Genomic DNA, 27,769 nt, shown 5'->3' with positions numbered 1-27,769 from the left:
ATCAGTGTTTAAACGTCTCTGCAGAACCTCACGCTTCTACACTCAACTTCATCCATCTTCTCTGCACAAGTTGCGATCTTTAGCGTATGTTTTTCTGTTTAAGCGTGTACTGTACGACTTCAGATTTCCTTCACTCCATTCATTACAGACGAAGAGATTTCCAGCAGGCCAGATCAATAATGTCTAATCACGTTGGACTCTGTCTTTAATTATGATAATAAATAACTCGTCATTATCTGTTGTTCCATTCGGGTGATGAATGGTGTTTGTGCTAATTTAAAACGGAAGGAGGGGGTCGCGCGGCGCCCACAGAAACACCATTACTTCCTCCGGCGCGGAACAAAGGCCAGAACGCTTAATGTGCTGTTTCAAGACTCGCCCGAATCCTTTCTACATTTCTATTTTTCGCCTCAAAGGAGAGTTCACCTGGGTTGTGAGATAAGTCAGCACGTTTCCAAAGTGCCAGAGCGGTGAATGGACCCTGAAAGCTCCGCTGGGCCGTGCGGGTCTTGGCACCTGTAAGGCGGAGAGGTAAACTAAAGCGTATTGTGCTCCGCTAGCGGTTCCTGCGTTCAATGGTGCTGTCAGAAGTGCAAACAACGGGGCAGCCGTGTCCCAGCCGTTCCTCCACCGGCCCAGCTCGCTCCGAGATGCTGAGAACCGAGCGTTCCACACAAACTGCGTGCTTTTGTTTTTGTGTCAGGATTTTAAATTGAACCTCGAGATCCAGAGCGACGGACGTCCCGCTCGACAGCCCGACGGAGACTGTTTGCTGAAGATTAGACGTTCATTCACACGCAGACGGTCACGTACACACGAGCTGTAGAGTAAATGGATGTGTTTCCGAGTGCATTTATAAAACGGGGCCGGCTTTGGCACGGATGTTTCGGGATTTTGATAAAATAGGCTTTGTCTAGACGCCTCAACTGCAGAGCGTGAGAGAGAAGAGAGCATTTGCTGTCTGTGTGGTGTGTTGTGATTTTGCAGGATTTGCTCCTCCACCTCTCGGTCTTCCCGAGTAAACAAATGTTCAACCTTAAAATCAAAGCCATGAAACATCGCTCGCAACCACATTTCACAAAAAAATAAATAAAGAGACCACTTAAATGTTCCCTTAAAACATCATTTCTGTAAGTATCATTTTCCATGAAACCTCAGGAGTGACATAAAGTCTCCCAACAGAAAAAACTGAGAAATCTAATGAATGAACATGAACGTGTTTTCTCTGCAGTATTTCAGGTCAGAAAAAATTGCATCATCTTTGTTATTTTGACCAGTTTGTCAGCAAATAAAAAATGTGAATATCTGGAATATTAGCAGAAATGTTGTAACACAAATGCTGGTTTCCCTGTAACACATCTCTAATTCAGTTTAAATGTTCATCCTAGTGTTTTTTCTGGTGCACATTAAGCGAGAGAGTAAACATGTTGAGATGGCTTTTGTTTATTTTGATGTATAATGCATTGTGCCGTGACCTTGGCAGATCCGGGTTTGGAATTCTCACTATGTGAAAGGAGTAAACGCTGGGGTCTCGCTTCAGTGGGTGCGTTAATGAATAAGACATGACCCAAATTCCCACAGCCGCTCCAACGGACGCTTTTAAGGCAAAGAGAACGACGGCGGGCTGAAATCCAGCGAAGGCACTGTAATGTGAAGCTTGTTTCATGTCTCACGGCAGAAGACTTATTAACTTCATGTGATTATTCATGCTCAGATGAAGCTGGATGGCCAATGGCTGAATGTGCAGTAATTACAGGAACTCTCTTTCATTTCAATTCATGGATAAACATTTGTTCAGGCTTTTCTGCTCATAATTATTATAATCATCAGACACGGACGCTTGATGCAGGTGAGAGAGAATCATACTCTTAAACACACACACTAACAAGACAAAACAACTGTGTGCACTTCTGATACATCAATTAAACACGTGGCACATGACTGAGGGATGTGAGCAGAAGTGTAGTGAATATAATGTGCTGTCAGTGAATATCAGCAGTGCTGCGGTGTGTGTGTGTGCATGTTTGTGTACTCGTGTTTGTGTGTGTGTGTGTGTACACATGTTTGTGTGTACGTGTGTTTGCACGCATGTGCGTGTTTGTGCATGTCTGCGTGTGTGTGTGTGTGTGTGTGTGTGACAAGAGCCTTTTGTATTGCAGGTTTATAAGAATAGAGCTGAACACAGAAACTCTCTTTCTTTCTTTCTTTCTTTCTTTCTTTCTTTCTTTCTTTCTTTCTTTCTCTCTCTAACAACAGATGTGGACACAAAAGAATCACCAGAGAGACGAGAACAGGCAGAACAAGTGGAAATGTTTTGGCAAAACCAGTGAACAACTCTTTTTTTTATTCTTATTACTGTTTGATTTTAGGGTCATGAGTATTAATCTTGAATCTGTTTTCATGAACACAGAAATGTTGTCCTCCATTTTAAACGCTTTCTGAAATCGTCTCCACACGCTCCAGCGGGGTCTTACACGGCCACTTTGTGAGAAATGTTGTAAATGTAGCATAAAATGAGAGTTTTATTGATGATGCTGAAGCTAGCGAGCGGGAAAGTCTGCTAATTACAATATTAATCACCTCCTTTAACGCTCCTCAAGGTCAGCGCGGCCTGACGGAGCTTTCTCAAGAATTTCTGGAAATGAAACCGCAAGCGTACAACCTGTCACATCCACACGAAGCGTTTGAGGCTGACAAAATACAACATCACCTGCTAGCTGACGAACGGTAAACAACAAACACACACAGAAGAGGATTTCTCACACACCTGCACGAGCTGGAAGACAATGAAAAACAAAGTTTAGGGCTTTGTTTGGGCCGCAGACTCACCACGTAAAACAGTGAGGCGTGTGGTGGCGCTCGTCTCCCCAACACTGTTGGAGGCGACGCACTCATAAATGGCTTCGTCACGCGGCGTCCGCAGCGGCTGGATTCTCAGCACTGAGCCCGAGCCGTCATCGAACTCGATCACCTACAGGTGCGAGAGACAAGATATGTTACGCTAGTTTATTTTGCTCACAGGTGACGACGGATATTCATGCTCACACAAAGACACACAGACACAATATGACACATGTATTGTTGCTTTACACAACCTGATCAAGTCCAACAGACAGAACACAACACACAGAAACAGTCTGGTTAAGCTTCAGACATCTCAAAACTGCACAGCATGACCAACACTATCTGCTGGGCTTCAGGTGTTCACATACAAATAAAAACACCTATAATGACATTTAAAGAATTGCTTCTATCTAGGGCTGTGACGGTCATGAGATGCCGACCGTGGTGTTGATGTCATCAAGTCATCACTGCAGGTTTCTTTGTATTGTAGCGCACAGAAATGGGTACGTCAGGTTGATTTTAAGTGCTGATAGCGATGCTTTTCTTTTGTGGTTTAGGCGATTATTTAAAGTTATTTAAACATTAGCAACTTTGGAAAAAAATGAAAAATACATAAAAACTGCAATTGAAAGATTCACGCTTTAAGGTATGGAAAAATGTCCCAGTCTTATGTTATGGCCAAATTCATTAACATTAGTTGCAGTGAAATTCCAGTTGTTGAAATTAGCATTACTTCATATTTTACCAACGAATAAATTAAAAAAGAACAGCTGCTCCGAAGTTATAAAGGTAATTCATTAATAATTGTTAATCATTTAATATAATGTTAGTGTTTTTATACCTAATGTAAGTAATGTTAACAAATTCTGTGGCTCACCAGTTTTGAAACATTTTAATAAGTTGATGTGAGTCGAGCATAACACTGTGTAAACTTCAAATATTTCAACTAGTTTACGATCGGAGTGAAAACAGATTAAGGAACAAATCGTAACTGAAGAAGTGAAGAAGCGTTAAATCAGACGTGTCTTCTCTTGAGGTAACTTAACCCTGTGGTGACGCAGATTTTATTCTTATGAAAATACTGATATCCGAATAGCGTTTTTCATTTTCAAACAGTTGTTGTGGATGAAATGTTGGAACGTTCGTGCACATCCCTATTGAAGAGCCTCCCTGAAACCAGACAAAGAGAATATGTTGGTTTTCCTCGCACGAAACATGAAGAGCGATAGATTTGTCAGCACTACGTGTTGCACAACAGCCGAACACTTGTACAGACTGTAGGCAAGACCGATGTTCTCTTTTTATGTTGCACTTTGAAAAGGCTTGTTTTTATTAATGTAGCCTAATTAATAGTTCAACAATATTAATAATGTTTGCTGTTACAAACGATGAATTATTCAAAGTTTGCGTGCGTTTATATCCGCTGACTGTTGTGCCGTTGCTCTTTTTGCAGTGTCCTCGGGTTCTTATTCTTGTAATGGTTTATTTTACATTATTGTGGAGGTGTGTGGTTGGATGTGATTAACAGCCAAACCTCATGATTTGTTGCGTCTTCGACGCAGTTAGAACTAAAATCATACCGTCACAGCCCGACTTCTATCTCTTTCACACCAGTCTGCAGAGGATCTTTGCTAAAAAACCTTAAGACCTGCTGAAGACACAGAGGCTTGACAAAGACCTGAAGACCTGTCAAAGAACTGATGAAGCCCTATAGACCAGCTGAAGATCTGTTGAAGACCTGCTGAAGCTTCAAAGACCTGCTGCAGATCTGTCAAAGACCTAAAGACCTGCTGACATCCTGCTGAATATAAGTTGAAAACGGAAAAGACCTGCTGAAGGAAAAGCTAAACCTGTTTAATGTTTCTATTAATGAAAAGAAAAAGTGTCCCCATGTGTTTGTGAAACACACACACACTATAAGATGATTTTTGTTGAAGAAATATACATCTCATCTCATCAGCATCTGTTCACACACGTTAGAAAAAAGATTTCAAATGTCCTTATGTTACATCACTCACAACTTCAACATGACATGTCACCTGAACACTGATTATAAAAGACTAAAGAAAAGAAAGAATCCATTTCTAATCATTTAACATCTCAAAAGATGCTTGAGACCTGTCGAAGGAGGCGGAGCTGCTCACCCTCTGACATCACGCTCACATCTCATTGGCTGTGGAAATTGACAAACTTCTGTGTTGCAGTGTGTTGAATGACACAACGTGGTGTTGTGGTTTGTGTAAAATGCTCAGTGAATGAGAGTTCCTCAACCAGACGTTTCAAAACAAACCAGCGTGGACTTTAAGAATGGGATGATGGTTCTGCCATGACCTGACCAAACCGGTTCTGTTTGTAGCTCGCCCACTCTTAAAGCTGATTGGACCACACATGAAACATGACATCACAAACGTCAGTCAGATAGACAACGGTGGACAGATTCGCTACGGACACGGACGCTCACACACAGTACATGTCGTTGTAGTTAGCGGTGTATTGGTCAGATGTATACTCACTTTTGACAGCTTCTCCCGTTCACAGATTTAAATACATCACGTAATTCATAATCACTTTACACGTTTGTAAGACGGACACACATTGAATTTTAACGCATGAGGCGGCTAACGGCGCCGGACGCTCAAGTGTTCATTAGTGAATCACAGACACGGCACACATGTGAGGATCTGCGAGCCTTCGACACGTGTTCTTAGCATGTTAGCAGCATATGTGATGAGGGATTTTCAAAGGCAAAAGACAAGGACGCCCCGGAAGGGTCCTTCAGCCGATTAGCATCTGTAGATGAGTGGCCACCGCAAAGCATTAGCTGAACAGAAGAATGAGACGGCGCGGAGATAAATGATCAGTGATCGGATGTGATGGGTTTATCATGCTTCGTTAAGGCAGAACGTGCATTCCTCAAAAGAAAGAAATATTTTTCCAGCGTGTGTCTGACGGTTTGAATGATCTCATGATGGTGTGATGTCGTGACATGAATCCTCATGCATGTTAACATCAGGAGAATTTCAATGAACAATGAATGAAAAGCCAATGAGATTATGTTATTCATGAAGGGGGCGTGGCTATTGTAAGCATTCACTTGTCGAGCATTTTACATCAGAACAATAGACCTAATACCTCAAAGCGCTGGTTGCTCACTCTCTTCCCCTTCTTGTTCCACACGATCTTGGGCTGCGGGTCGCCCGTCGCTTGGCAGATGAAGGAGGCAACGCCGCCCTGAACACCCGTCTGATCGTTCGGGGTTCGCAAGAACTTTGGTGGAGCTGAAAGAGAAAGATCAGAGGTCACGTAACATTAAAGAACACGTGAAAAACACGACACATACGGTTCTGCTGAAGATTACGGCAGCAGGGTTTTTCCTGCATAAAGAACTCTTCTCTGTCAAATGTCGTGCTGTCAAAAATATTTCGACTGTCTTCATAAAAAACACAGTTGAACGGTTGAACACAGAGAAAGATATTTGGACCAATGCTTATAATCAAACAGATCTTGACCCCCATTGACTCCCATAGTAGGAAAAAACACAATGGTTGTCAAAATTGCCCCAGAACTGCTTGCTGTCCTACATTCTTCTAAATATCTTCTTTGGTGTTAAACAGAACAAACTAAAAAGATATGACATTAAACTGATAAAGTAATTTTTCCTACTACGGGAGTCAAGATCTGTCTGGTTATAAGCATTCTTCCTAATATCTTTCTGTGTGTTTCTTTAGAACAAACACATTTATACACATTTGGAACGACTCGAATGAGAAGAAATGTTGACAAGTTTCATTTTTTGGGTGAACTGTTCCTTTAATACTTCAATATTTTTTTAGAAAAATCAATGCGATATAATGGAGAGCACATGGAAAGTTTTTTGATCTGTTTCTCAGATATTTAGTCTGAGAGTCATAAATGAGATGTGTCAAACTGAGCTCAGATCATCTCGTCTGTGATCGAGTCAATATTACTGAAGATCTCAATATCAACTTAAACATTTCTCATCACATCCAGATGACTTTTACACCTCCAGACTCTTCATGTGATTACACTCTCATTTCATTTCTCCTCAGTGGTTATAGGAGGTTGGTTTATTTCTCACGGTGGCTTTAAGGTCGGAGTACACGTATGTGTTTCTCTGGGGGTTTCAGGGGCGGATGCAGTGGGCCTGTTAAAAACGGATGTGACATATGTATCCCATAGTTCCCGGCTATAATTGGATCTGTGTGCGGGGTGTCACCATGACTACCAGAGGGATTTTACTTAGCCATCCAAAATATTTGCCGACGACTGCCAACACCCCGACCGTCTGTCTGCATGTCTCTCTGTCTCTCTCTACTTCAAAGTGCAGTTTTCTCAGCATGTAAATATGTAAAATCGAATCTTCTCCGGCTGTCAGGAAGGGTGTCATACATTTATCTGTACACACGCTGCGCCGTCGCACAAAACCACATCAAAGATGCGCCTGTCACAGAATCTGCTCTAATGGCGTTTGGGGTCGGCCGTAAATCCTGCTTAAGCTGTGCTACACATCATGACATGAAGAGAGAAATTACTTTTTGCTTAAAACAGACAGACAGAGAGACGGAGAGAGAGAAAGAGATATTTTATAAAAAATGTACTCTAATGTTTGTAATATATGTTCACTGCTTTGGCAATATTGTAAGAACACGCAATCATGCCAATAAAGTGCCTTGAAATTGAAAATAGAGAGAGAGAGAGAGAGAGAGAGAGAGAGAGACTTTTAACAATCCTTTAATTACAACTAGGCCTGCAACTAACCCTTATTTTGATAATCCATTAGCTGGAGGATAATTTTTTCCATCAATTAGATCTTTTGCTTATAACTTAATCAGAGATGGGAAAAGTACGCACAAGTGAACTCATTGGCCTTCTCCCAAAATGTTGTGGATGTCCCCTTAATAAACACACCAAGGCTGATGAGTTGATTCGGGTGTGTATACTGTCAGTACTGCACGGAGAGATGCATGCACAGATTTTCTATACATGGGGTATTGAAAATGTTTTAAGTATCATTGACCAATTCGTAATACTGATCCTTCGTAATATCACCCTTACTAAGCATCTTATTCTTCCTTGTCAACGAAATTGCCATTTTTGCCTTAAAAAAGATAATAATTGTTTTAATTAATTCTTTTAATTATCAGTTTGATAATGCTTTAGCTATTAATTTGTAGTCAGATGTTAAAATAGACATCGGCCTCCAATTCTTCACATTACTTAAATCTCCTTTTTTTACGGCAACAAAGTTAACACTGCCCTTTGACAACTTATGGGAAAGCATTCTTGGGTCACTGTACAAAAGTCTTTTACAATGTACTTCCACACAGCCATATAAAATCCTCTGATAGTCCATCAAGTCCATGTGCTCGACCTGATATGATCCAGAATCTGTTTCTGTTCTTCAGAAATAGAATTGTTTCAATATAAGTTTTCTCTTTTTATGCAAGTCCGAATAAAAGTCCACTGTGATTTTTCACATCCCTCTTGAATCAGAAGTCTTTAGTCCATCTGATGTTGTCAAACAGTACACATCATTTTGTTGCTTTGAAACTCTAAACTCTAACCCTAAATCCATCTAATTTACAGACATAAAACAAGATCTTATCAGGGCACCTTTTGCCCGCACATGCAACATAGTTTCATGATCTCTTTTCAGATAAAATGCCAGCTGACAATGAATCTTAATGATGAATCAAAAAATAAAGCCTACACCGGTGGAGGGATCACGGTCTACTCGTCTTTAACATTCAGAAGAAATTACAGATTTGTAGGTTGCACATGCGCGAGTACTTGTTAAATGCAACACTTTAGTAGCGGTCTGGATTCCTGGAGTGTCAGATAAGCTTTAAAACAAAAGTGATGTTTTGCTTATGTGTCTCAGTGAAGAGTGTAAAGTCATGTGCTTGTTGTAGGATTTATATGTCGTTTATAACAGATCCACGCAAAGCATTATGGGTATATGGAATCATCCTGCTTCAATAGCACATGTGACATTTTACAAAGAAATCTAACATTTCAAACAGCAGCACATAAAACGGTGTGCGTCTGAGTAGAGTGTGTATGATTGTGGATTCTGCTTGAAGTGTCTGAGTGATCCCACGGTCCTGTAGGAACCAACAGCACTTTTATCCAATGAAAGCACACCAGCCTTTTACACACAAACACACACCTTACTGTGTGTGTGTGTGTGTGTGTGTTTGATACTGCAGTAACACAGTTTAAACAGTGTACTGATACCAGGACAGCAGGTGTCACGCTATAGCACGCCTGTTGCTAGGAAACTAACAATGCCAAGTGCCGCCCACCTCACTACTCAGGTGGGTCTGAGGCATGTGATCTTGATCTCCATCAGAAATGATTCACAGACTAATGCTTTAAATACTGCCAAGAGCAAAACAAGAAAGATGAACAAACACATGAACATAAGCCTTTGTGGGACTTGATGAGTACTGTAAAGACCTGATGACAGCTGACCAGACCTGATGAGACCAGACCTGATGAGACCAGACCTGATGATAAGACCAGACCTGATGAGACCAGACCTGATGACACCAGACCTGATGACACCAGACCTGATGATAAGACCAGACCTGATGATAAGACCAGACCTGATGATAAGACCAGACCTGATGATAAGACCAGACCTGATGATAAGACCTGATGAGACCAGACCTGATGATAAGACCTGATGAGACCAGAACTGATGAGACCAGACCTGATGATAAGACCTGATGAGACCAGACCTGATGATAAGACCTGATGAGACCAGAACTGATGAGACCAGACCTGATGATAAGACCTGATGAGACCAGACCTGATGATAAGACCTGATGAGACCAGAACTGATGAGTACTGAAAAGACCTAATGACAGCTGACCAGACCTGATGATAAGACCTGATGAGACCAGAACGGATGAGTACTAAAAAGACCTGATGAGTACTGAAAAGACCTAATGACAGCTGACCAGACCTGATGAGACCAGACCTGATGACACCAGACCTGATGAGACCAGACCTGATGATAAGACCTGATGAGAGCAGAACGGATGAGTACTAAAAAGACCTGATGAGTACTGAAAAGACCTAATGACAGCTGACCAGACCTGATGATAAGACCTGATGAGAGCAGACCTGATGACACCAGACCTGATGAGACCAGACCTGATGATAAGACCTGATGAGACCAGACCTGATGATAAGACCTGATGAGACCAGACCTGATGATAAGACCTGATGAGACCAGACCTGATGATAAGACCTGATGAGACCAGAACTGATGATAAGACCTGATGAGACCAGAACTGATGATAAGACCTGATGAGACCAGACCTGATGATAAGACCTGATGAGACCAGAACTGATGAGATCTGTAGGAATGTGCTGTTTTCTGAATAAATGTCACTTGTCTGAAACAGGACTAATCTGATACAATGACATTCAGATGTTTTAGTTTCATCAAAGACACTCTTAAAGACGCTTTATCGGACCAATGCACACACACACAATGTGAGGTCAGCATGACCTTTCACACTGCATTAATTTAATGGTGCGGTATGAGAATGTTTCAAACTCTTTTCACAGCACAGCGACTTTATAACGGCCACAACAACATAAAATCTGCCCTGACAGAGGTGACCGACACACACACACACACACACACACTGCTGTCTGCCTGTCTGTCTGACACATTGAATATCAAGTTAAGTGTTCATTTGGCATGATTGTAAAGTTACTCAATAGTTGTGTTGATTACATGACGTCTCTTAGCTTTACAATCATATATGTGACCCTAACCCAGCTTGTCATTTTATGTGATTTACTGTTTTTAAAGAAAATCATTGTACATAGTTTTAATAAAATTCTGCAAAAATATATTTAATACTGAGTCATGTCACGTCAAAGACTGAATTCATAGTGAAATTAATGCTTTGATGCTCATTATCTGAAAATTAGATTTTGAGTCATAAGTCTGGTTTTCACAGACAGGGTCACGTATGTAATAATGCACTTCTAGAACCTCATAAAATCAACATTTAGCCAAAGCAGCCAGGAGGTTAAACAGACTCTTTCTCGTACTGATGACTCGTGTTGAAAACATGCTTATGATGCACCTGTACAAAGCTGCCTGCGTGATTACTGTTGATGTAAACTTTATATTTATGTGCTTTTAAAACATATTATTACACGGCTGGTTGGAATGCTTGATTCTGATTGGCCAGTCACGACATTTGCTGGTTAGTTATTCCCAGATAACAACCTCTCAAAACTAATAAGTAACACACGGTTACTCGGAGGCAGCGAATCATTTTGACAGTTTTTTTTGACAAATGTAATATAAACGAGTTTGTTTATAACATATATGACATTATATTTACAAATAACTAAACCTAATTGCCTCTTCGTGACATTTGAACGTCGTTTCTTCCCTTAAAACCGAAAGTAAACAGCTTTACCTCGTGGAAGGTCTGCATTCTGATAAAAATGAGCTAATCAAATATTTCTTTCTCATGTGGCCAGTAGTCGTGTAATAAGAGGGATAATGTACTAAGGCCAGTTGTTATCGTCGAATAATCCCCTTCAGTGAGACACAAGACCCTCCGCTTCACGTCCTGATCACACTGAAGGGGATTATTTCTGCGTTATACCACGGGGCTGTTGAATGCTTCAATCTGATTGGTTGACAACCGTTCTTTGGGGATTCATTAATTTTTGGTAAATGCACACCTATGAAGGTGTTCCAGGTGTGCCGACAGCATTACAGTTCCATATCACTGCGCCAAGTTTAAATAACAGAAAGGTTATAGTGTCGCCTACAGGCCATCACCTCACACAGCACCTGCTCTTCATCTGATGTTTATAATCCCACATTTGACTGTTAATAGAAACGCATGAACGGTTTCATTTCAATAAACAAAGCATTTCAAAAACAATATAGAAATACATATACTGAAATCAAATGAATAAAATAAGTAAATAGAAAAATGAATGACTAAACATTGATAGCCTGCTCTTCATGCTGCTTAAAGCTGATAAAAAAATATTTTTGAATAGACCTTCTCTTTCAAAGGTTTGCAAGAAAGTAGTTCTACCATCAACAGCATTATTGAGACGATAACATGACAAACGTTGAAATGAAACATGGGAACAATGTCCTGTGGTGTGGTAACCGTGTTATAAGCGAATAATAGACTCCGGTCTGTTCAATTATCATAAAGTCAATGCACACCCACAGTGTAACTCCGCTGCGCGTCGTGGCCACATTACCACCTCAGGGTGTGCATTAACTTTATGATAAACGGCCTATCATCAATTAATCCTTACATAACAACCGGCTGCCTGTACATGATCCCTTATTTCTACACATGATAAAACTGATACGCTTGCCAAACAGCCGTCAGTTGTGTGTGTGTGTGTAATGTGCTGATGTTCAGTGGTATATCAGTGACCTCTGCAGCGGTGTGTGTGTGTGTGTGTGTGTGTCTCAGCTCCATATGGACTAATGAGACTGTGTGGAGAGCGACAGCTGAGCGATGATCTCTTCTCTGAACTCCAGAGTTTCTCCGGTCAGACGACGACCTTCCATATGAAGCACATCATCTACTCATGCCGTTTGATTCATGGAAAGACTACACCAACATTCTTTACTGCAAAAGTATTGCTGACGACCACAACCCCAAAACCTGACCTCCAGAAGAGAGAGAGAGAGAGAGAGAGAGAGACGTGATGTTCTTCATCAAACATCTGATCAGTGTACAGAAGAGGTTTGGACCAGAACTCTGACTCAAGCAGCGGGTCACGGACATCACCTGGTTTCCTAGGCAACGGTGACTGTCACTTCACTGCCCACGCTGATGTGGAGTGATGTTGTACTGTAGACGGTTTTTCATGTTTCACTGTTGATTCATTTGATGAAAACTCTTCAGACACATTCACAGTTCTGAACATCTGTCAAGAGTTTATCAAAATAAATCTTTAAAAAAACATCTCTTTCATTCTGTCACAGCGTGTGTGTCCTTCAGAAACTTTCTCCTCACACATATTGACCTCTTCACAGGATGGAGGACACCGTATGATGACGGGAACAGTGTGTCATTTTCCAGTGAATTGAAAAGCACAGCTCTTGTTCTTAAGCTCTTTATCTGAGGTCAGTGTGCTTTTATTTCACTTGTTTACAATGGTCACTTTTCACCCTAATGTTTTTGGGGTTTCTTTCTGTTGTTGAAAATCGTTTGAATGAATGCTGAGCCAATCACAGTACAGGAGGGGCGGGACAAATACCATACCAACAGTACATGTCAGTACACGATCCGTTCCACCTGCAGGATCCGTTCACGCATGCGCACCACGACGTTGTAGAAAGCGCTCATGCGCAAATGATGATTTTGTTGTGCGATGATTTACGACACTGCACGATCTGTTCCACTGTCATGATTCCGCTATCATGTCATGTTTATTCTTGGTCTTGCAGCGGAGTCATGGCATAGCCTTAGGTTTTGTGTGAGAAAGCCATGTGCTTTCTCGTGTCTCGTCAGTGTTTCCCGCCATCTCGTTTCCTCGTTAACCTTCCCTGAGTGTTTCAGTACCCGCACCTGACCCTTGTTTATTATCCTTTGTCTGTCTCCCTTTAAAACATCCTCGTGTTCATTGTCCTGTGCTCGTTCGTTGCTTCTAGTGTTCTGGTATGCCTTACTGTTTACCTGCTTAATGCCATGCCATGTATTAGAGTCATTGTCTTTGAGTTGTTAGTCTAGTCTAGTCAGTGTGAGTGTTTGTAGTTGTATTCCTGTCAAGTGTTTAGTCTGTAGTTAGTTCAGTTTATTGTGTACCCTGTTGTCACCCCCTCGTGGGTTTTTGTTTTGTTCCTGTTTATTATTTATATTAAAGTCCTTGTTAACCCCTTCATCTCCGCTTTGCTGCCTGCACTTGGGTTCTCATACACAGTTCCTGACAGAACGAACGAGCCAGAACTGAACCCAGTAGGCAGCCAGCATGGACGGCTCAGCATCGTTCCTGCGATCTCGCCTTGCCCACTTGCTGTTTGGGTTCCGTCAGGGGGATCATGGGACGCGGGAGTTCGCCAGGGCTTTTTCTTCGGTGGCGAGGGATACAGAGTTCGGTGATGCGGAATTAAAGGTGATCTTTGATGGCTGCCTCACCAACCGTCTCACGCCATCGGAGAAGAGGATGCTTAAGCCCCTGGGGTTCGACGATATGGTCAGGTTCGTGATCAACCGGGACGAGGCCAGCGTTCCAATCGGGGTACCCGCCCCATTGGCTAGCGTCCCGGAGGATTGCGCCCTGACTGTACCCGCCCCGGGGGACTCGGCTCCGCCCGGCTCGAGCTCCGCGGCTCAGGTTCCGCCTGGCTGCATCCGCGGCGAGTGGGTAGGGGGAGATTCGGGGACGATGTCCGCTGACTCCTCGGGTCGTGTCCTGCAGGTCGGGGTTCTGGGCATCCCCACACCCTCTGCTCCACCACCTTCAGCCTCCCCACCCGTAGTCAGCCTGGGTGGCAAACGGGGAAGGCGTGAATCCTGGGGGTCCTCTTCGGAGGCCTCCAATCCGGAGCCAGACCTGCCCTTCGTCTCCTTCCTTCAGCCAACCACAGGACGGGTGGCCCGATTGAGAAGGAAGAGGCAAAGGATGAGGGCACGGAAGCAAGCCCAGATGATGCTGCAGCCTGTGTCCAGTGCCATGCCAACTCTGGTGGTCCCGTCAACTCTGGTGGTCCCGTCAAGTCCGGTGGTCCCGGTGGTCCCGTCAAGTCCGGTGGTCCCGGTGGTCCCGTCAAGTCCGGTGGTCCCGGCGGTCCCGTCAAGTCCGGTGGTCCCGTCAAGTCCGGTGGTCCCGTCAAGTCCGGTGGTCCCGTCAAGTCCGGTGGTCCCGTCAAGTCCGGTGGTCCCGTCAAGTCCGGTGGTCCCGGTGGTCCCGTCAAGTCCGGTGGTCCCGGTGGTCCCGTCAAGTCCGGTGGTCCCGGGTCCTGCCCTGCCGGCCTTCCAGCCGGCGTCAAGTCCTGCCCTGCCGGCCTTCCAGCCGGCGTCAAGTCCTGCCCTGCCGGCCTTCCAGCCGGCGTCAAGTCCTGTTCCTCAGCCGGCCTTCCAGCCGGCGTCAAGTCCTGTTCCTCAGCCGGCCTTCCAGCCGGCGTCAAGTCCTGTTCCTCAGCCGGCCTTCCAGCCGGCGTCAAGTCCTGTTCCTCAGCCGGCCTTCCAGCCGGCGTCAAGTCCTGTTCCTCAGCCGGCCTTCCAGCCGGCGTCAAGTCCTGTTCCTCAGCCGGGGACTCCTAGAGCCCCTGGGACTTCACGCTCTCGAGCGCCGCCCCCCAGGGTGTCCCCTAAGTCCCCTGGGACTCCGCGCTTCCGAGCGCCAGGGACAAAAACTGTTCCCCCATGTCCCACTCCCTTTGGACTTCCCCCCATGAACTCAAGTCAACCCCCCATGAACTTTGTTGTTCCCCCTCCCCCCCTCCCTTGTTTGTTATTTTTATTATGTCACCCCAACCCTTTTGTTATATACTCTTGTCTGCCCTCAATCTTGTTTTCCATGTTTTGCCTTGTCTTGTCGTTGTCCCAGTCTGCCCTGTCTTGTCAGTCTACCCCTTGATGAACACCTGGAGGTGTTCATTTAAGGGGGGGCTTATGTCATGATTCCGCTATCATGTCATGTTTATTCTTGGTCTTGCAGCGGAGTCATGGCATAGCCTTAGGTTTTGTGTGAGAAAGCCATGTGCTTTCTCGTGTCTCGTCAGTGTTTCCCGCCATCTCGTTTCCTCGTTAACCTTCCCTGAGTGTTTCAGTACCCGCACCTGACCCTTGTTTATTATCCTTTGTCTGTCTCCCTTTAAAACATCCTCGTGTTCATTGTCCTGTGCTCGTTCGTTGCTTCTAGTGTTCTGGTATGCCTTACTGTTTACCTGCTTAATGCCATGCCATGTATTAGAGTCATTGTCTTTGAGTTGTTAGTCTAGTCTAGTCAGTGTGAGTGTTTGTAGTTGTATTCCTGTCAAGTGTTTAGTCTGTAGTTAGTTCAGTTTATTGTGTACCCTGTTGTCACCCCCTCGTGGGTTTTTGTTTTGTTCCTGTTTATTATTTATATTAAAGTCCTTGTTAACCCCTTCATCTCCGCTTTGCTGCCTGCACTTGGGTTCTCATACACAGTTCCTGACATCCACGCTTGCGCAGCTTTGTTTTACTTTGTTTATATTTTACTGTTAAATTAAATACAATACTCAATTTACTTCGCTGCTGTCCACCTCGTATCATTTCACTATGCGTTCTGTCAAGTCAGTTTGAAATACTGTAATGTTTCCCCTGACTTTGTAGTTCTTTCTTCATGTAAATGAATATAGTCTAGTTAGACATATGTGTTATGTTCCTTATTGGCTTCTGTAAACGCCATTGAAGGGATTATTTTACTAATTTAGATTAAATAGATAGATATATTAGCCTATATAGACCCATACTAATTAATTACTACATTTAAAGGTAACTAGCATTATCAGAATTTAATAAAAACGACAAAAAACGTCTTTGACAATACTCCTGACCTCAGATAGAAACACTGTAAGGTTAATAGACATGATACAGCAATGAATCGCAAAATGGAGTTTGGAGGAAACTGAAGATTTGCAGTCGATAAAAATACTTTATTCCACATGTAACCAAAATCATCCATGTTCATGTAACAACTCTATTATTTTGGATTGACAACCACATAAACACATCGTAAACATAAAAACAGACTCGCCGTGAACGGTTAAACTGTGTAACGTTAGCCTACAAAACAAAATATATGCCGCCAGTTGTGCCGCCTGCCGTCAAACATTTCATCGCCTGCGTGGTACCAATGGTGTAGGAAAACCATGACGTTTTCTAATACGTAATTACGCGCATGCTCAGAACGGATCGTGCAGGTGGAACGGATCGTGTACCAACACCAACCAAGCGACACATTCACATGTACTGTGTGTGTACAATGATTGAAAAACTGTATTTCTTTCTGTATCAGATGCTATTCCCGGACCAACACAAATGCGGATTAAACTAAGTAAACTAAAAGAATCATGATTATGAATGATGATACTAGTGTTGTAGTCGAGACCACCAAAACTGAGATTAAGACAAGACCAAGGCAGGCTGAGACCGAGACGAGAGCAAGCCCAGCACTCCCAGAGTTCATTCAAAAGATCCAAAACACACTAAAACGTTAGGGTAATAATAAAATAATAATAGAAGTAACTTGGGTGATTTATTGTGAAGAAATGTATGTGTAGGATGTTTTATCACACACCTACTGTAACATATTACAATATTTGTGCAGGTAAAAATGAAAACAACTAAACATCAAAAAAGTAAATACCCAAGATAAATGTAAGTCTGTGACCTTCTGTATAAAACATTCAGTGACTTAATTAGTTTCATTGCATTTTTATCTAATCAACACCAAAATAGCCGTTTGGTGCTCAGAAAGGCACAACAGTTCAGATTTGTTCTAGATGTGTTTGCGACTAGCTAAAATACAACAAAAACCTGGTGTTTAATTGTGTCTAAAACTTAAGTCACTTACTTACCCACTTAAGGGTTTATTGAATAATTATACAAAAAACAATCACATGTCGGATACTGTGATGACAGATTTCTTTAAGACAATCGCACACCAGCAGTAAGAGTAACAAAAGTACCGTAAGAATCAAAGAAGGAACCGTCCTTCGGATGAGATGTTAAACCAAGGTCCTGACTCCCTGTGGTCATTAAAAAATGTCCTTGGAATAAGAGTAGGTGTGTTACCCCGGCATCCTGGCCAAAGATGTCCTAATCATCCCCAGATGTACCAATTGGCCTCATGACTCAGTCTCCTCTCCACCAATGGGCTGGTGTGTGGTGGGTGTTCTGGCTCAATATGGCTGCCGTCACATCATCCAGGCGGATGCTGCACATTGGTGGTGGTTGAGTAGATTCCCCCTTCAATGTTAAGCGCTTTATAAATGCAACGTGTATTATTATTATTAAGGAAAAAGGGGTGAATGCTTTTTTAGTGTAATTCCCACAGTTGTGGTCTTGACAGGTCTTGAAATAAAACCCAGAGACCACAAAGTCTGAGACCAAGACAAGACCGAGACCAAAGCCAGTCGAGACCGAGACAAGGCCAAGACCATCAAAAAAAGGTCTCGACACCAAGACCGCTCTCAAGTACTACAACACTAGATGATTTCAGAATGCTGTCAGTCGCCCACAGCTGGTGTTTTCTAACTTGACTGATTTGACTGTCGTTTAAATGAGTGTCTAGTCGACTGGTCTAAAAGTAAGAATGGCCCAGTAGATGCTCCAAATACCCTTTAAAGTAATATCATGTATTAATCAAACTGTCATATCCTATATTTAAGGTAGCACATTTCTGCATTTGCTGATGCCCCCACCCCGACGTCATCGTTTTGAAGTGACTTGACGAGCATTTCTTTGCTTTGGCTGGTCTATTTCGCCTATACAAAATCAAAATTTAATTTTCTCCTAAACTCTGTCTTATTTGTTTTCTAAAATTCTGTTTTTTGCAAACTCTAAAAGTTAAATTAAATTTGAGTAATTATATTGAGTGTGTTTATTTCACTATAATCATGAAACTTAAAATATTTATCAACAATTAATTAAACGCTTTAGAACGAATGTTTCATTATTTGTTTATTTAAATAATGTTGAATGAGAAAAACTGTGTTGCAATTTAAAAACAAGTTTTAATTAAGGTGGGCCGCAAACAAGATCAGTACAGAACAAGCTACAGAACACATTTGATCTTGTGCTCAGTGAAGGAAAAAAAGTCACCAGTAAAGCAGACTGGCCATATTAATGTATAGAACATACATGTGCTTATGATGTTGATATTATTTGACATGTTGTTGTTGATGAAATGGAAGCATTATGCTTGGATGAAAGTCGGCTGAATGAGTGAGAACATTAACTCCGTCTGCGCAAACTCTGCAGGGGCACACAGATAACAGCCCTTAGAGATAACGGTTATTCAATCGATTTTTTGTGATAAACTTTATAAATCAAAGAAAGTTCAAAGTTTGGTAAATCTAGAAGCGGAGACATTCTGATTTCAGTTTTCATCAAATAACATCAATCTGTCTTTCATGCAATTTAATTATTAAAATATTGATGATTTCAGCAATTGTTAACCTAACTGTACTTTTCAGTTTTATGCCTGCATGCTGCGCTTCTGTCTTATAGCATCGCGGCTATAAGAACCCAATACAGTTTGGTTACGCATGGCTCCAGTGAAACAATGATTATGCCACTAACCCGCCCGTTTCCCTGCTTCACATCACCCCCACAACTCGTCTTTAGAGTGGTCATTTCTCAGCACGCTGCCATTGGCACAGAGGAAACGCATGCTAGATCTTACCTCAAATTAAAACATTCACTTCCTGATACGCTTTGAAGAACTATTAATAATTCTTTGATTTACATATTGTTTTAGTATGTCATTTAAAATGTCTTTAAATGTAATCGACTGTTGTTTTCAATAGGAGCTTCACTGTTTGAGTCTTGTGTTCAACAGACTCTTTCTGTGGTCCTGTCCTGAGGTATTAAGAGTTTAGTAGGGGTTAAATACTGTGAGGAACATCATCTTGAAACGTAAGAAATAAATCCTACATCATAATTTCTGGAAGCAGCAGGAACGGAGTAAATCTGTAAAGCTCAAGTGTCAACATCTCATCATAAGAGCGCACACACACGTCTGATGGACGTCTAGATGCTGATGAGATCAGAAATAAATGTGGTTCATTCTAGATTCATCTTCTGCTCTCTTTTCATCCTTAAACTGATCATGTGACTGAAGTATAAAGGATCATGGGATACGGACAACTGCTGGAATGTGTGTGTTACATGAGAGTGAACACACGCACACACTCACAGAGAGAGAGAGATTGAAGAACTGGCTTCCATATGATTCTTTCCCTCATTCTCTCTCTTTCTCGCTCGGATGTTTTTTCTTAGCCTACAGTCTTCACACTTAGATTTCTGTCATTTATCAACCTGACACCAGCGCTCTCTCTCTCTCTCTCTCTCTCCAACAGATGAGTCTCATCCTGTCTCTTCAGACACACAAACCTCTTCCAATGTATAATGTAAAGCTGAAGGAAAACACTTCTAACACACACACACACACATACACGCATGTGCGCTGAAGAACGGCCGTGTCGGTTCAGGAGTTTCACAGATGGCAGAGGAAGTGACTGTGAGATGCCACAGTGGGACACACACACATAATACACGGAGCTGCCAGAAGGAAGCGTGTGCGTGTATGAGCAGCATTTCAGCACAATATCGTGTGTTTTAGTCACTGATTACCTGCAGTCCTGTTAAAGCTGTACACAATGTGTTTTTACATCAAATCACTATAACCTCTCTACAGAATAAACACATCATCATCTTCTCTAAAACACACAACACACTACAACAAATGAACAACTCAACATCACAGTTGGGATTGTGGGCGGTCTTTAGGTCAGAGGGATTGTGGGCGGTCTTTAGGTCAGCGGGATTGTGGGCGGTCTTTAGGTCAGCGGGATTGTGGGCGGTCTTTAGGTCAGAGGGATTGTGGGCGGTCTTTAGGTCAGAGGGATTGTGGGCGGTCTTTAGGTCAGCGGGATTGTGGGCGGTCTTTAGGTCAGAGGGATTGTGGGCGGTCTTTAGGTCAGAGGGATTGTGGGCGGTCTTTAGGTCAGAGGGATTGTGGGCGGTCTTTAGGTCAGCGGGATTGTGGGCGGTCTTTAGGTCAGAGGGATTGTGGGCGGTCTTTAGGTCAGAGGGATTGTGGGCGGTCTTTAGGTCAGCGGGATTGTGGGCGGTCTTTAGGTCTGTGGGATTGTGGGCGGTCTTTAGGTCAGAGGGATTGTGGGCGGTCTTTAGGTCAGCGGGATTGTGGGCGGTCTTTAGGTCAGCGGGATTGTGGGCGGTCTTTAGGTCTGTGGGATTGTGGGCGGTCTTTAGGTCAGAGGGATTGTGGGCGGTCTTTAGGTCAGAGGGATTGTGGGCGGTCTTTAGGTCTGTGGGATTGTGGGCGGTCTTTAGGTCAGAGGGATTGTGGGTGGTCTTTAGGTCAGAGGGATTGTGGGCGGTCTTTAGGTCTGTGGGATTGTGGGTGGTCTTTAGGTCAGAGGGATTGTGGGTGGTCTTTAGGTCAGAGGGATTGTGGGCGGTCTTTAGGTCAGCGGGATTGTGGGCGGTCTTTTAGGCTTCTGGGATTGTGGGCGGTCTTTTAGGCTTGTGGGATTGTGGGCGGTCTTTTAGGCTTGTGGGCGGTCTTTAGGTCAGCGGGATTGTGGGCGGTCTTTAGGTCAGAGGGATTGTGGGCGGTCTTTAGGTCTGTGGGATTGTGGGCGGTCTTTAGGTCAGCAGGATTGTGGGCGGTCTTTAGGTCAGCGGGATTGTGGGCGGTCTTTTAGGCTTCTGGGATTGTGGGCGGTCTTTTAGGCTTGTGGGATTGTGGGCGGTCTTTTAGGCTTCTGGGATTGTGGGCGGTCTTTTAGGCTTGTGGGATTGTGGGCGGTCTTTTAGGCTTGTGGGATTGTGGGCGGTCTTTTAGGCTTCTGGGATTGTGGGCGGTCTTTTAGGCTTGTGGGATTGTGGGCGGTCTTTTAGGCTTCTGGGATTGTGGGCGGTCTTTTAGGCTTCTGGGATTGTGGGCGGTCTTTTAGGCTTGTGGGATTGTAGGCTTGTAGGCAGTGTTTTTTAAGATTGTGGGATTGTGGGCGGTCTCTAGGTTTGTGGGATTGTGGGCGTTTTTTAGGTCTATGGGCCAGTCTGTGGGATTGCGGGCGGACTTTAGGACTGGGGGGGCGGTCTTTAAGGCTTGTGGGATTGTGGGCGGTCTTTTAGGCTTGTGGGATTGTGGGCGGTCTTTAGGTCAGTGGGATTGTGGGCGGTCTTTAGGTCAGTGGGATTGTGGGTGGTCTTTTAGGCTTCTGGGATTGTGGGCGGTCTTTTAGGCTTCTGGGATTGTGGGCGGTCTTTTAGGCTTGTGGGATTGTGGGCGGTCTTTTAGGATTGTGGGCGGTCTTTAGGTCAGTGGGATTGTGGGCGGTCGTTAGGTCAGCGGGATTGTGGGCGGTCTTTAGGTCATCAGGATTGTGGGCGGTCTTTAGGTCAGTGGGATTGTGGGCGGTCTTTAGGTCAGTGGGATTGTGGGCGGTCTTTTAGGCTTCTGGGATTGTGGGCGGTCCTTTAGGCTTGTGGGATTGTGGGCGGTCTTTAGGTTTGTGGGATTGTGGGCGGTCTTTAGGTCTATGGGCCAGTCTGTGGGATTGCGGGCGGACTTTAGGAATGGGGGGGCGGTCTTTAAGGCTTGTGGGATTGCGGCGGTCCATCAGAGAACTGATTCACATGAGTCATCTCTTGGTTGTGTCACGCATAGAAGCTCAGCTCAAGTCATGTGATCCACAAATTAACCAATCACTGTTTACCAACTATAACAGCTCAATCCTACAGTTCAGGTGTCGCATGATCGTCTGTGTTATGTGGTGGGTAAATTCAGCAAACCTTCAGCGTTAAGTGACTGGAGAGCTTTGGCTATCTAAATGTAGATAGTTTGCAGATATTTTCCATCTCATCTGCGATGTGACATCTGTGTATAATTAACGTTCCTTTAAAGTTAGGCAGCTGAAAATCATTGAAACGCTGAAGCTTTTTTCATTGTGATGTCACAGATGATGAAGAAGCCCTGATGTTTTTTCAGCAGTATTGAGTTTGCTCTGCTCAAATGTCACGAGAGTGTTTAAGTTGCGATTATAAATCTATATCCAACAGAAAGAGGCCAATTTAATTACCGTCTCATCAATACAGCTTGGATGTAGTACAAAAGGAATTTAAACGGCGTGTGAATGTGTACGCGCGAGAGCGTTTCAACAGCCATCGCCATGGAGACCTCCTGGTGGGCCGTAACGGTGTGAATGCCTCCATCTCCGCCCGGACGGTCACGCGTGAATGGACGCCAGAGTTTAGCCAATTAAATCTGGTAATAAGCGACAGCAGTTCAGGAGCTGTGAAATTACTGCTTTTCTCATTCCAAGCTCGCATTATTGATCCTGTCTTCCGTTTTCTTTCTTTATTGTTTTTTTTTGGGATGTCAAGTGAGCAGGTCCCTGAACACCATCAAGAGTCCATGGCTGTTAGCGACTGAACAAACCATCACTGCCATTAATAGGTTCATTATACACATTCTCAAATTCAAATACATTTAAAAATCACATGATGAAAAATATATAAAATGATATTTAATGTAAAACAGAATCACTTTTACTCTATTGTGCATGTAAACATGTAAATAATAATGAAGATCTTGTGGTTGTGGAGCTCATTAACTGCAGTCGTGTTCATCATGAATATTCATAAGTCATCAAGCAGAGTGGACAATTCATGAACATGCGGGTGATAATGACTTTACTGATCTAACAGACTCTGGAGAATTGTCCAATGCCGTGTCGCTTCAAGTTTGATGGACGAGATGTAACGTGGCATAAGGAAATAAACTCTTATCAATCCCATAATGTATCAGAACAGAAGCTGATCAATCATCATTGTTAATCATTGTTTTTTTTGTTCTCATGATGTACACTTAAAGTCACCATGCAATCAAACAGGACAAAAATATAGTAATATATAATATATAATATGTTTTGCACAGTGTTGCAGTGATTATTATAATTGATTTATACGTGCACACAATGCATTTTGTTTTATTCATTTACACTTGTAATCTTTAATCAAAAACGTTAAGCTCCTCTCCTCTTCTCAACAACAACTCTTCACCATATGAAGTCAGCAACACAAAAGAGGTGGGACTGTACTGACTGTCCAATGGCCAGGCATTCATAGCCCTCCTCTCCAGGCCCAACTTACAACAAACCAATCAAAAAGGGAATGGCAAAATAAAGCCCCGCCCTTCATTTTCTTTCTAATTTCAAAAGCTGTTTCACTCGGATTCACGTCACGATACGGAAAAGAAGTCGTAACGTCCGTTTCATGGTGACTTTAAAAAATAAACTGCAATAAGAGACTTCCAAACAAAACTAAGACATTTTTCTTGATGCTTTAACTTCAAACCGTTGTGCATTTGATACATTTCATGTCAATACCCGCAAATCTGATTGGTTCTTGAATGTCACGTGACTACATACAGCTGCGGACAAAAATCAGGAGACAATTTCTAAATTATTTTCTGAATTTGCTATTAATGTAAAATGATCATTTTGTTTCATTCTGTGAACTATTCACAATATTTATTCCCAATTTTCTAATAAAAATAGTGTTTCTATTTGCGTTCATTTGAAAAGCGGAGCTCTAAACTCATTAAAGACTGAAGCTGAGATTTGACCACATGTGACCCAACACACATCAGCATTTCACCTCTAGAGGAACACGTCATGTCATAAACACAGCGTATCTGTGTTAAATGTGAATGAAATGATCATACATGTGAATGATTCTCAGCGAGACGGGAAGCGTATGCAAATACTGTCCTGACAATAATCTCACAATGAAACGGATGACAGACAGCTGTGATCTATAAACAGATCTGATTGAACATTTACATCTCGCACCTAAATGAGTCTCAATATGTGATGATAAACAGAACTCATGACATTATTGTGAAAGATAAAACATTGAATAGACCAGAGCTCTGCGATTAATCCAATTGAATCAATGATGATTTCTAAATCTGTCTAATAATTCTCACTAAGCATAAAAACGGATTATAATCTACAAGTACATCCCATGAAAAACAGAATATGAAATTATGAAATTGCGAATATGAAAATGCGATATGTGGTAGCATACTAAATAATGCTATATTCCATACAATATTTTTGTTCTTAAATCAGTTTAAATTGTATTAAAATATATGAAAGAAATGATATAACCAACATATATTTCACATTATTTCAGGAAAAGAAAGCATCACTACAACTTGTGAAAGTGAACAGCCGTGTTTTACTGTCGCATTAAACAAATCGGATGACATTTTGAAAACAAACTAAAATAAATCAAACAAATTTGTCTTTTTGAGGTGGATGATTGATTGACTTTGGTCAGAACACACACACACGCTATCATGCGCACACATCACACATATGCCAACTAACATCCTCCTGACAGATAGATACTATACTATCAGCATCCACATAAAACTTTTCAAAGCATTAAATAACTCATTTATAGCAAACCATCGTGATAAGCATATTGAGATATTCTGATCATTTTGATATATCGCACAGACCTACGTTATATACACACCGCTAGAAAATTCCCCTCACAAATGTATACAACTTTAATCCCATCATCACAGAGAAACTAAATGCGATCATTTATTCTACTGCCATGTATATTTTCTTTCTATATGCATGTAAAGCTGCTTTGCAAAGCGCCATAAGAATTTATAAAACCGAATTAAATGTGTTTAATAAACTGCACTTTAAACATACACCAAAGATTCGTCTCAACACCGTCTGCATATCTCACGTTTATATTGACATGTTATTTATTCATATTATACTGTATATAAAATAAACACGTGTTATATGTTTGTGTTTATTTCATGTCTGCTGTTTGTTTTGTTGTTTATATGAGTTCAGCTGTGTACTGCTGTTTCTGAACACCTGAACTAAATTAACAGAGACACAGAGAGGCGGTGTGTGTGTGAGGCGAGTCGTACCCTCGGCGTTGCTGAGCAGGATGATGGCGATGAGCAGTAGTATCGTCGAGTGTCTGATGGAGGGTAACGCTACACAAGCGTTTGGCACCGGCATGATGTTACGACTCGCCGACTGAGTGTCCCAGCTCACAACGCTCCTGCAACACTCTCACAACCTACAGAGAGACACAAACACACAACCATTGTGATATCACACCGTCAATAAGTCATTATCATTCACTGGAAATACTGGCACACAATTCAGACTGTATTTTTATACATCACTATGTGTATTTACATGATGTATTTAATTTATATAAATGAGGTTTAATGATCTACAGTATTTAAAAGGCACACAAGATTACTAGGTATATTACTGGCTCCTCTGGCATGAATAAAGCCGCAGAAATGAACCTGATGTGATGAACCAGGGCTCCAGAGTAAGGCCAAAAACACACACATGTGTGACCAAAAATATTCATTTGCGCCTACGAGTGATAGTTTTGAGGAGGTCGCCACTAGCCATAATCTAAATGAACTCATTGTTTTATTTGTCCCACAGAAGTGCTGCAACTTTTTACGAAGCAAAAGAGAACGTCTCCCGCTTTATACAGTCCATGAATGAGGCAAAATACATGTGAAGATGAACGAAAGTTTTCGGTTGTTTTACTCACAGCGTTGAGAATAACCACCAATCACAGACGGCGCATGAACATAATGACCAATCAGCAGTCACCGGCTGAAGTCACTTACTGTCAGAGATGTTTTACACTCGTTTTCTGTTTATTCCCAGTTTAAATAAATGTTTCATCATGCTGCTAACAGAAACCATGTGAAGTTTCACTGATGCGATCACACACTGCTAAATAATTCCCCATAAACAGTTTTTCTGTGTTTAGTCTTTAAGAATATGACATGCAAAAATGATTTGAATGTTTAGTTTTGACATTTACAACCATAAATACAATATCAAGAGCAATAATGAGATTTCCTGTAGCTCAGCGGTATGAGCAGGCCTTAGCCACACCAAGGTCATGGGTTCCACACCAGGGGATTCAATCATAATCGCCATCATTTTGGCCAATATTGAGATCGCGATTATTTAACAGGGTTACTCATTAACCTTTAAAACAACATAGAAAATAAAAGAAACTTTGCTTTTAAACTCTGAATTTAACTGAAAATAAATGTAAAGGAATATCACTGCTGAAGCGCTGTAAAGGAAAGGGTGCGCTGTGGATTCATACTACAGGAAAAGAGAGGATCCTTGCTAAATGGAATGCGGCACAATAAAGGTGCCAAATGCATTAATGTAAATGCAATAACAAGTTTTTTTTTATTTAATTATTAACATATTTATTTAAATACTGCAGTGTGATGTGCGTCAGACCTTTACTTCGTTTGAGTTTTTTTTTGTCTTCTTTTGTTATTCTTATGTAATGCATACACGTTATGCTTTTAAAATGACATAACTTTCAGTGTAAATACATTTATGGCACATTTGAGTAGAATTAAACAGTCTTTGCATTACACCGTGTCATGCTGCTGCAGTTTAAAGAAGGCTTTTGTCGATGTCAATAACATTTGCCATTCTATAGAATAAAATTATTCAGTTGCATTGTTTGGGCATAACATAAACATTTAATTTTATAAATATATCGTATCTTTAATCAGATTTACCACTTGTTATCATATATATTTGTGCTGGTCAATCATTAACAATAGGTACGACTGAACAGCTAGAGATTTAGCTTTTGATCAAACTTAAGATGATCCCCGTCACTGACAAGTATACACACTCAACATGAGTGCAACAGCGCATTATAACATGCTGTTTGCTGCGACAGATCTTAATAAGCCGAGGACGAACAATGTGAGGACGTTTCAGGAAAAGACATTTATAGCGCTGGATCATTTCAAATCCGTACACAGCAATAAGAAACATCTCTTGAGGTTATATACTAATATATGACTATTAGTTTAAACAGTCTTGACTTAACTTCAATCAGTAACTAAGCTACTCTGGCTCCCTTTAAACCACTGGAACCAAATCTGCATTCAAATGTTTAGACAGACGGCATTAGAAAGCTATTTAACATGTTTACATTTGCGTTCAAATTTAGTCAATGGTGTAATGTGAACATTTAAAACTAATCTACAGATCTCTAAAGATTTCTCCAGAAGTTTAGTGCAGATTTAACATTTGTGTTTTCATAGA

General features: G+C 42.1%; 1 protein-coding gene across 1 annotated transcript in view; it reads right to left on the bottom strand.

The window, feature by feature from the left end:
* Positions 1-27,769, bottom strand: part of LOC306898177 (receptor-type tyrosine-protein phosphatase delta-like) — a 65,452-nt gene that overhangs the window by 19,278 nt on the left and 18,405 nt on the right. The window contains exons 2-4 of the mRNA XM_079463455.1: positions 25,573-25,727; positions 5,977-6,122; positions 2,830-2,971 (exon numbers count right to left, since the gene is read on the bottom strand). Coding sequence (XP_079319581.1) covers positions 2,830-2,971; positions 5,977-6,122; positions 25,573-25,666 — 382 coding nt within the window. The 5' untranslated portion in view covers positions 25,667-25,727. The remainder of the gene's footprint in view (positions 1-2,829; positions 2,972-5,976; positions 6,123-25,572; positions 25,728-27,769) is intronic.

The sequence above is a fragment of the Barbatula barbatula genome (assembly GCF_947034865.1).
Source record: "Barbatula barbatula genome assembly, chromosome: 1".
Taxonomy (NCBI): Eukaryota; Metazoa; Chordata; class Actinopteri; order Cypriniformes; family Nemacheilidae; genus Barbatula; species Barbatula barbatula.
Note: the sequence above shows the minus strand (reverse complement) of the source record. Positions and strands in the feature narration are given on the sequence as shown.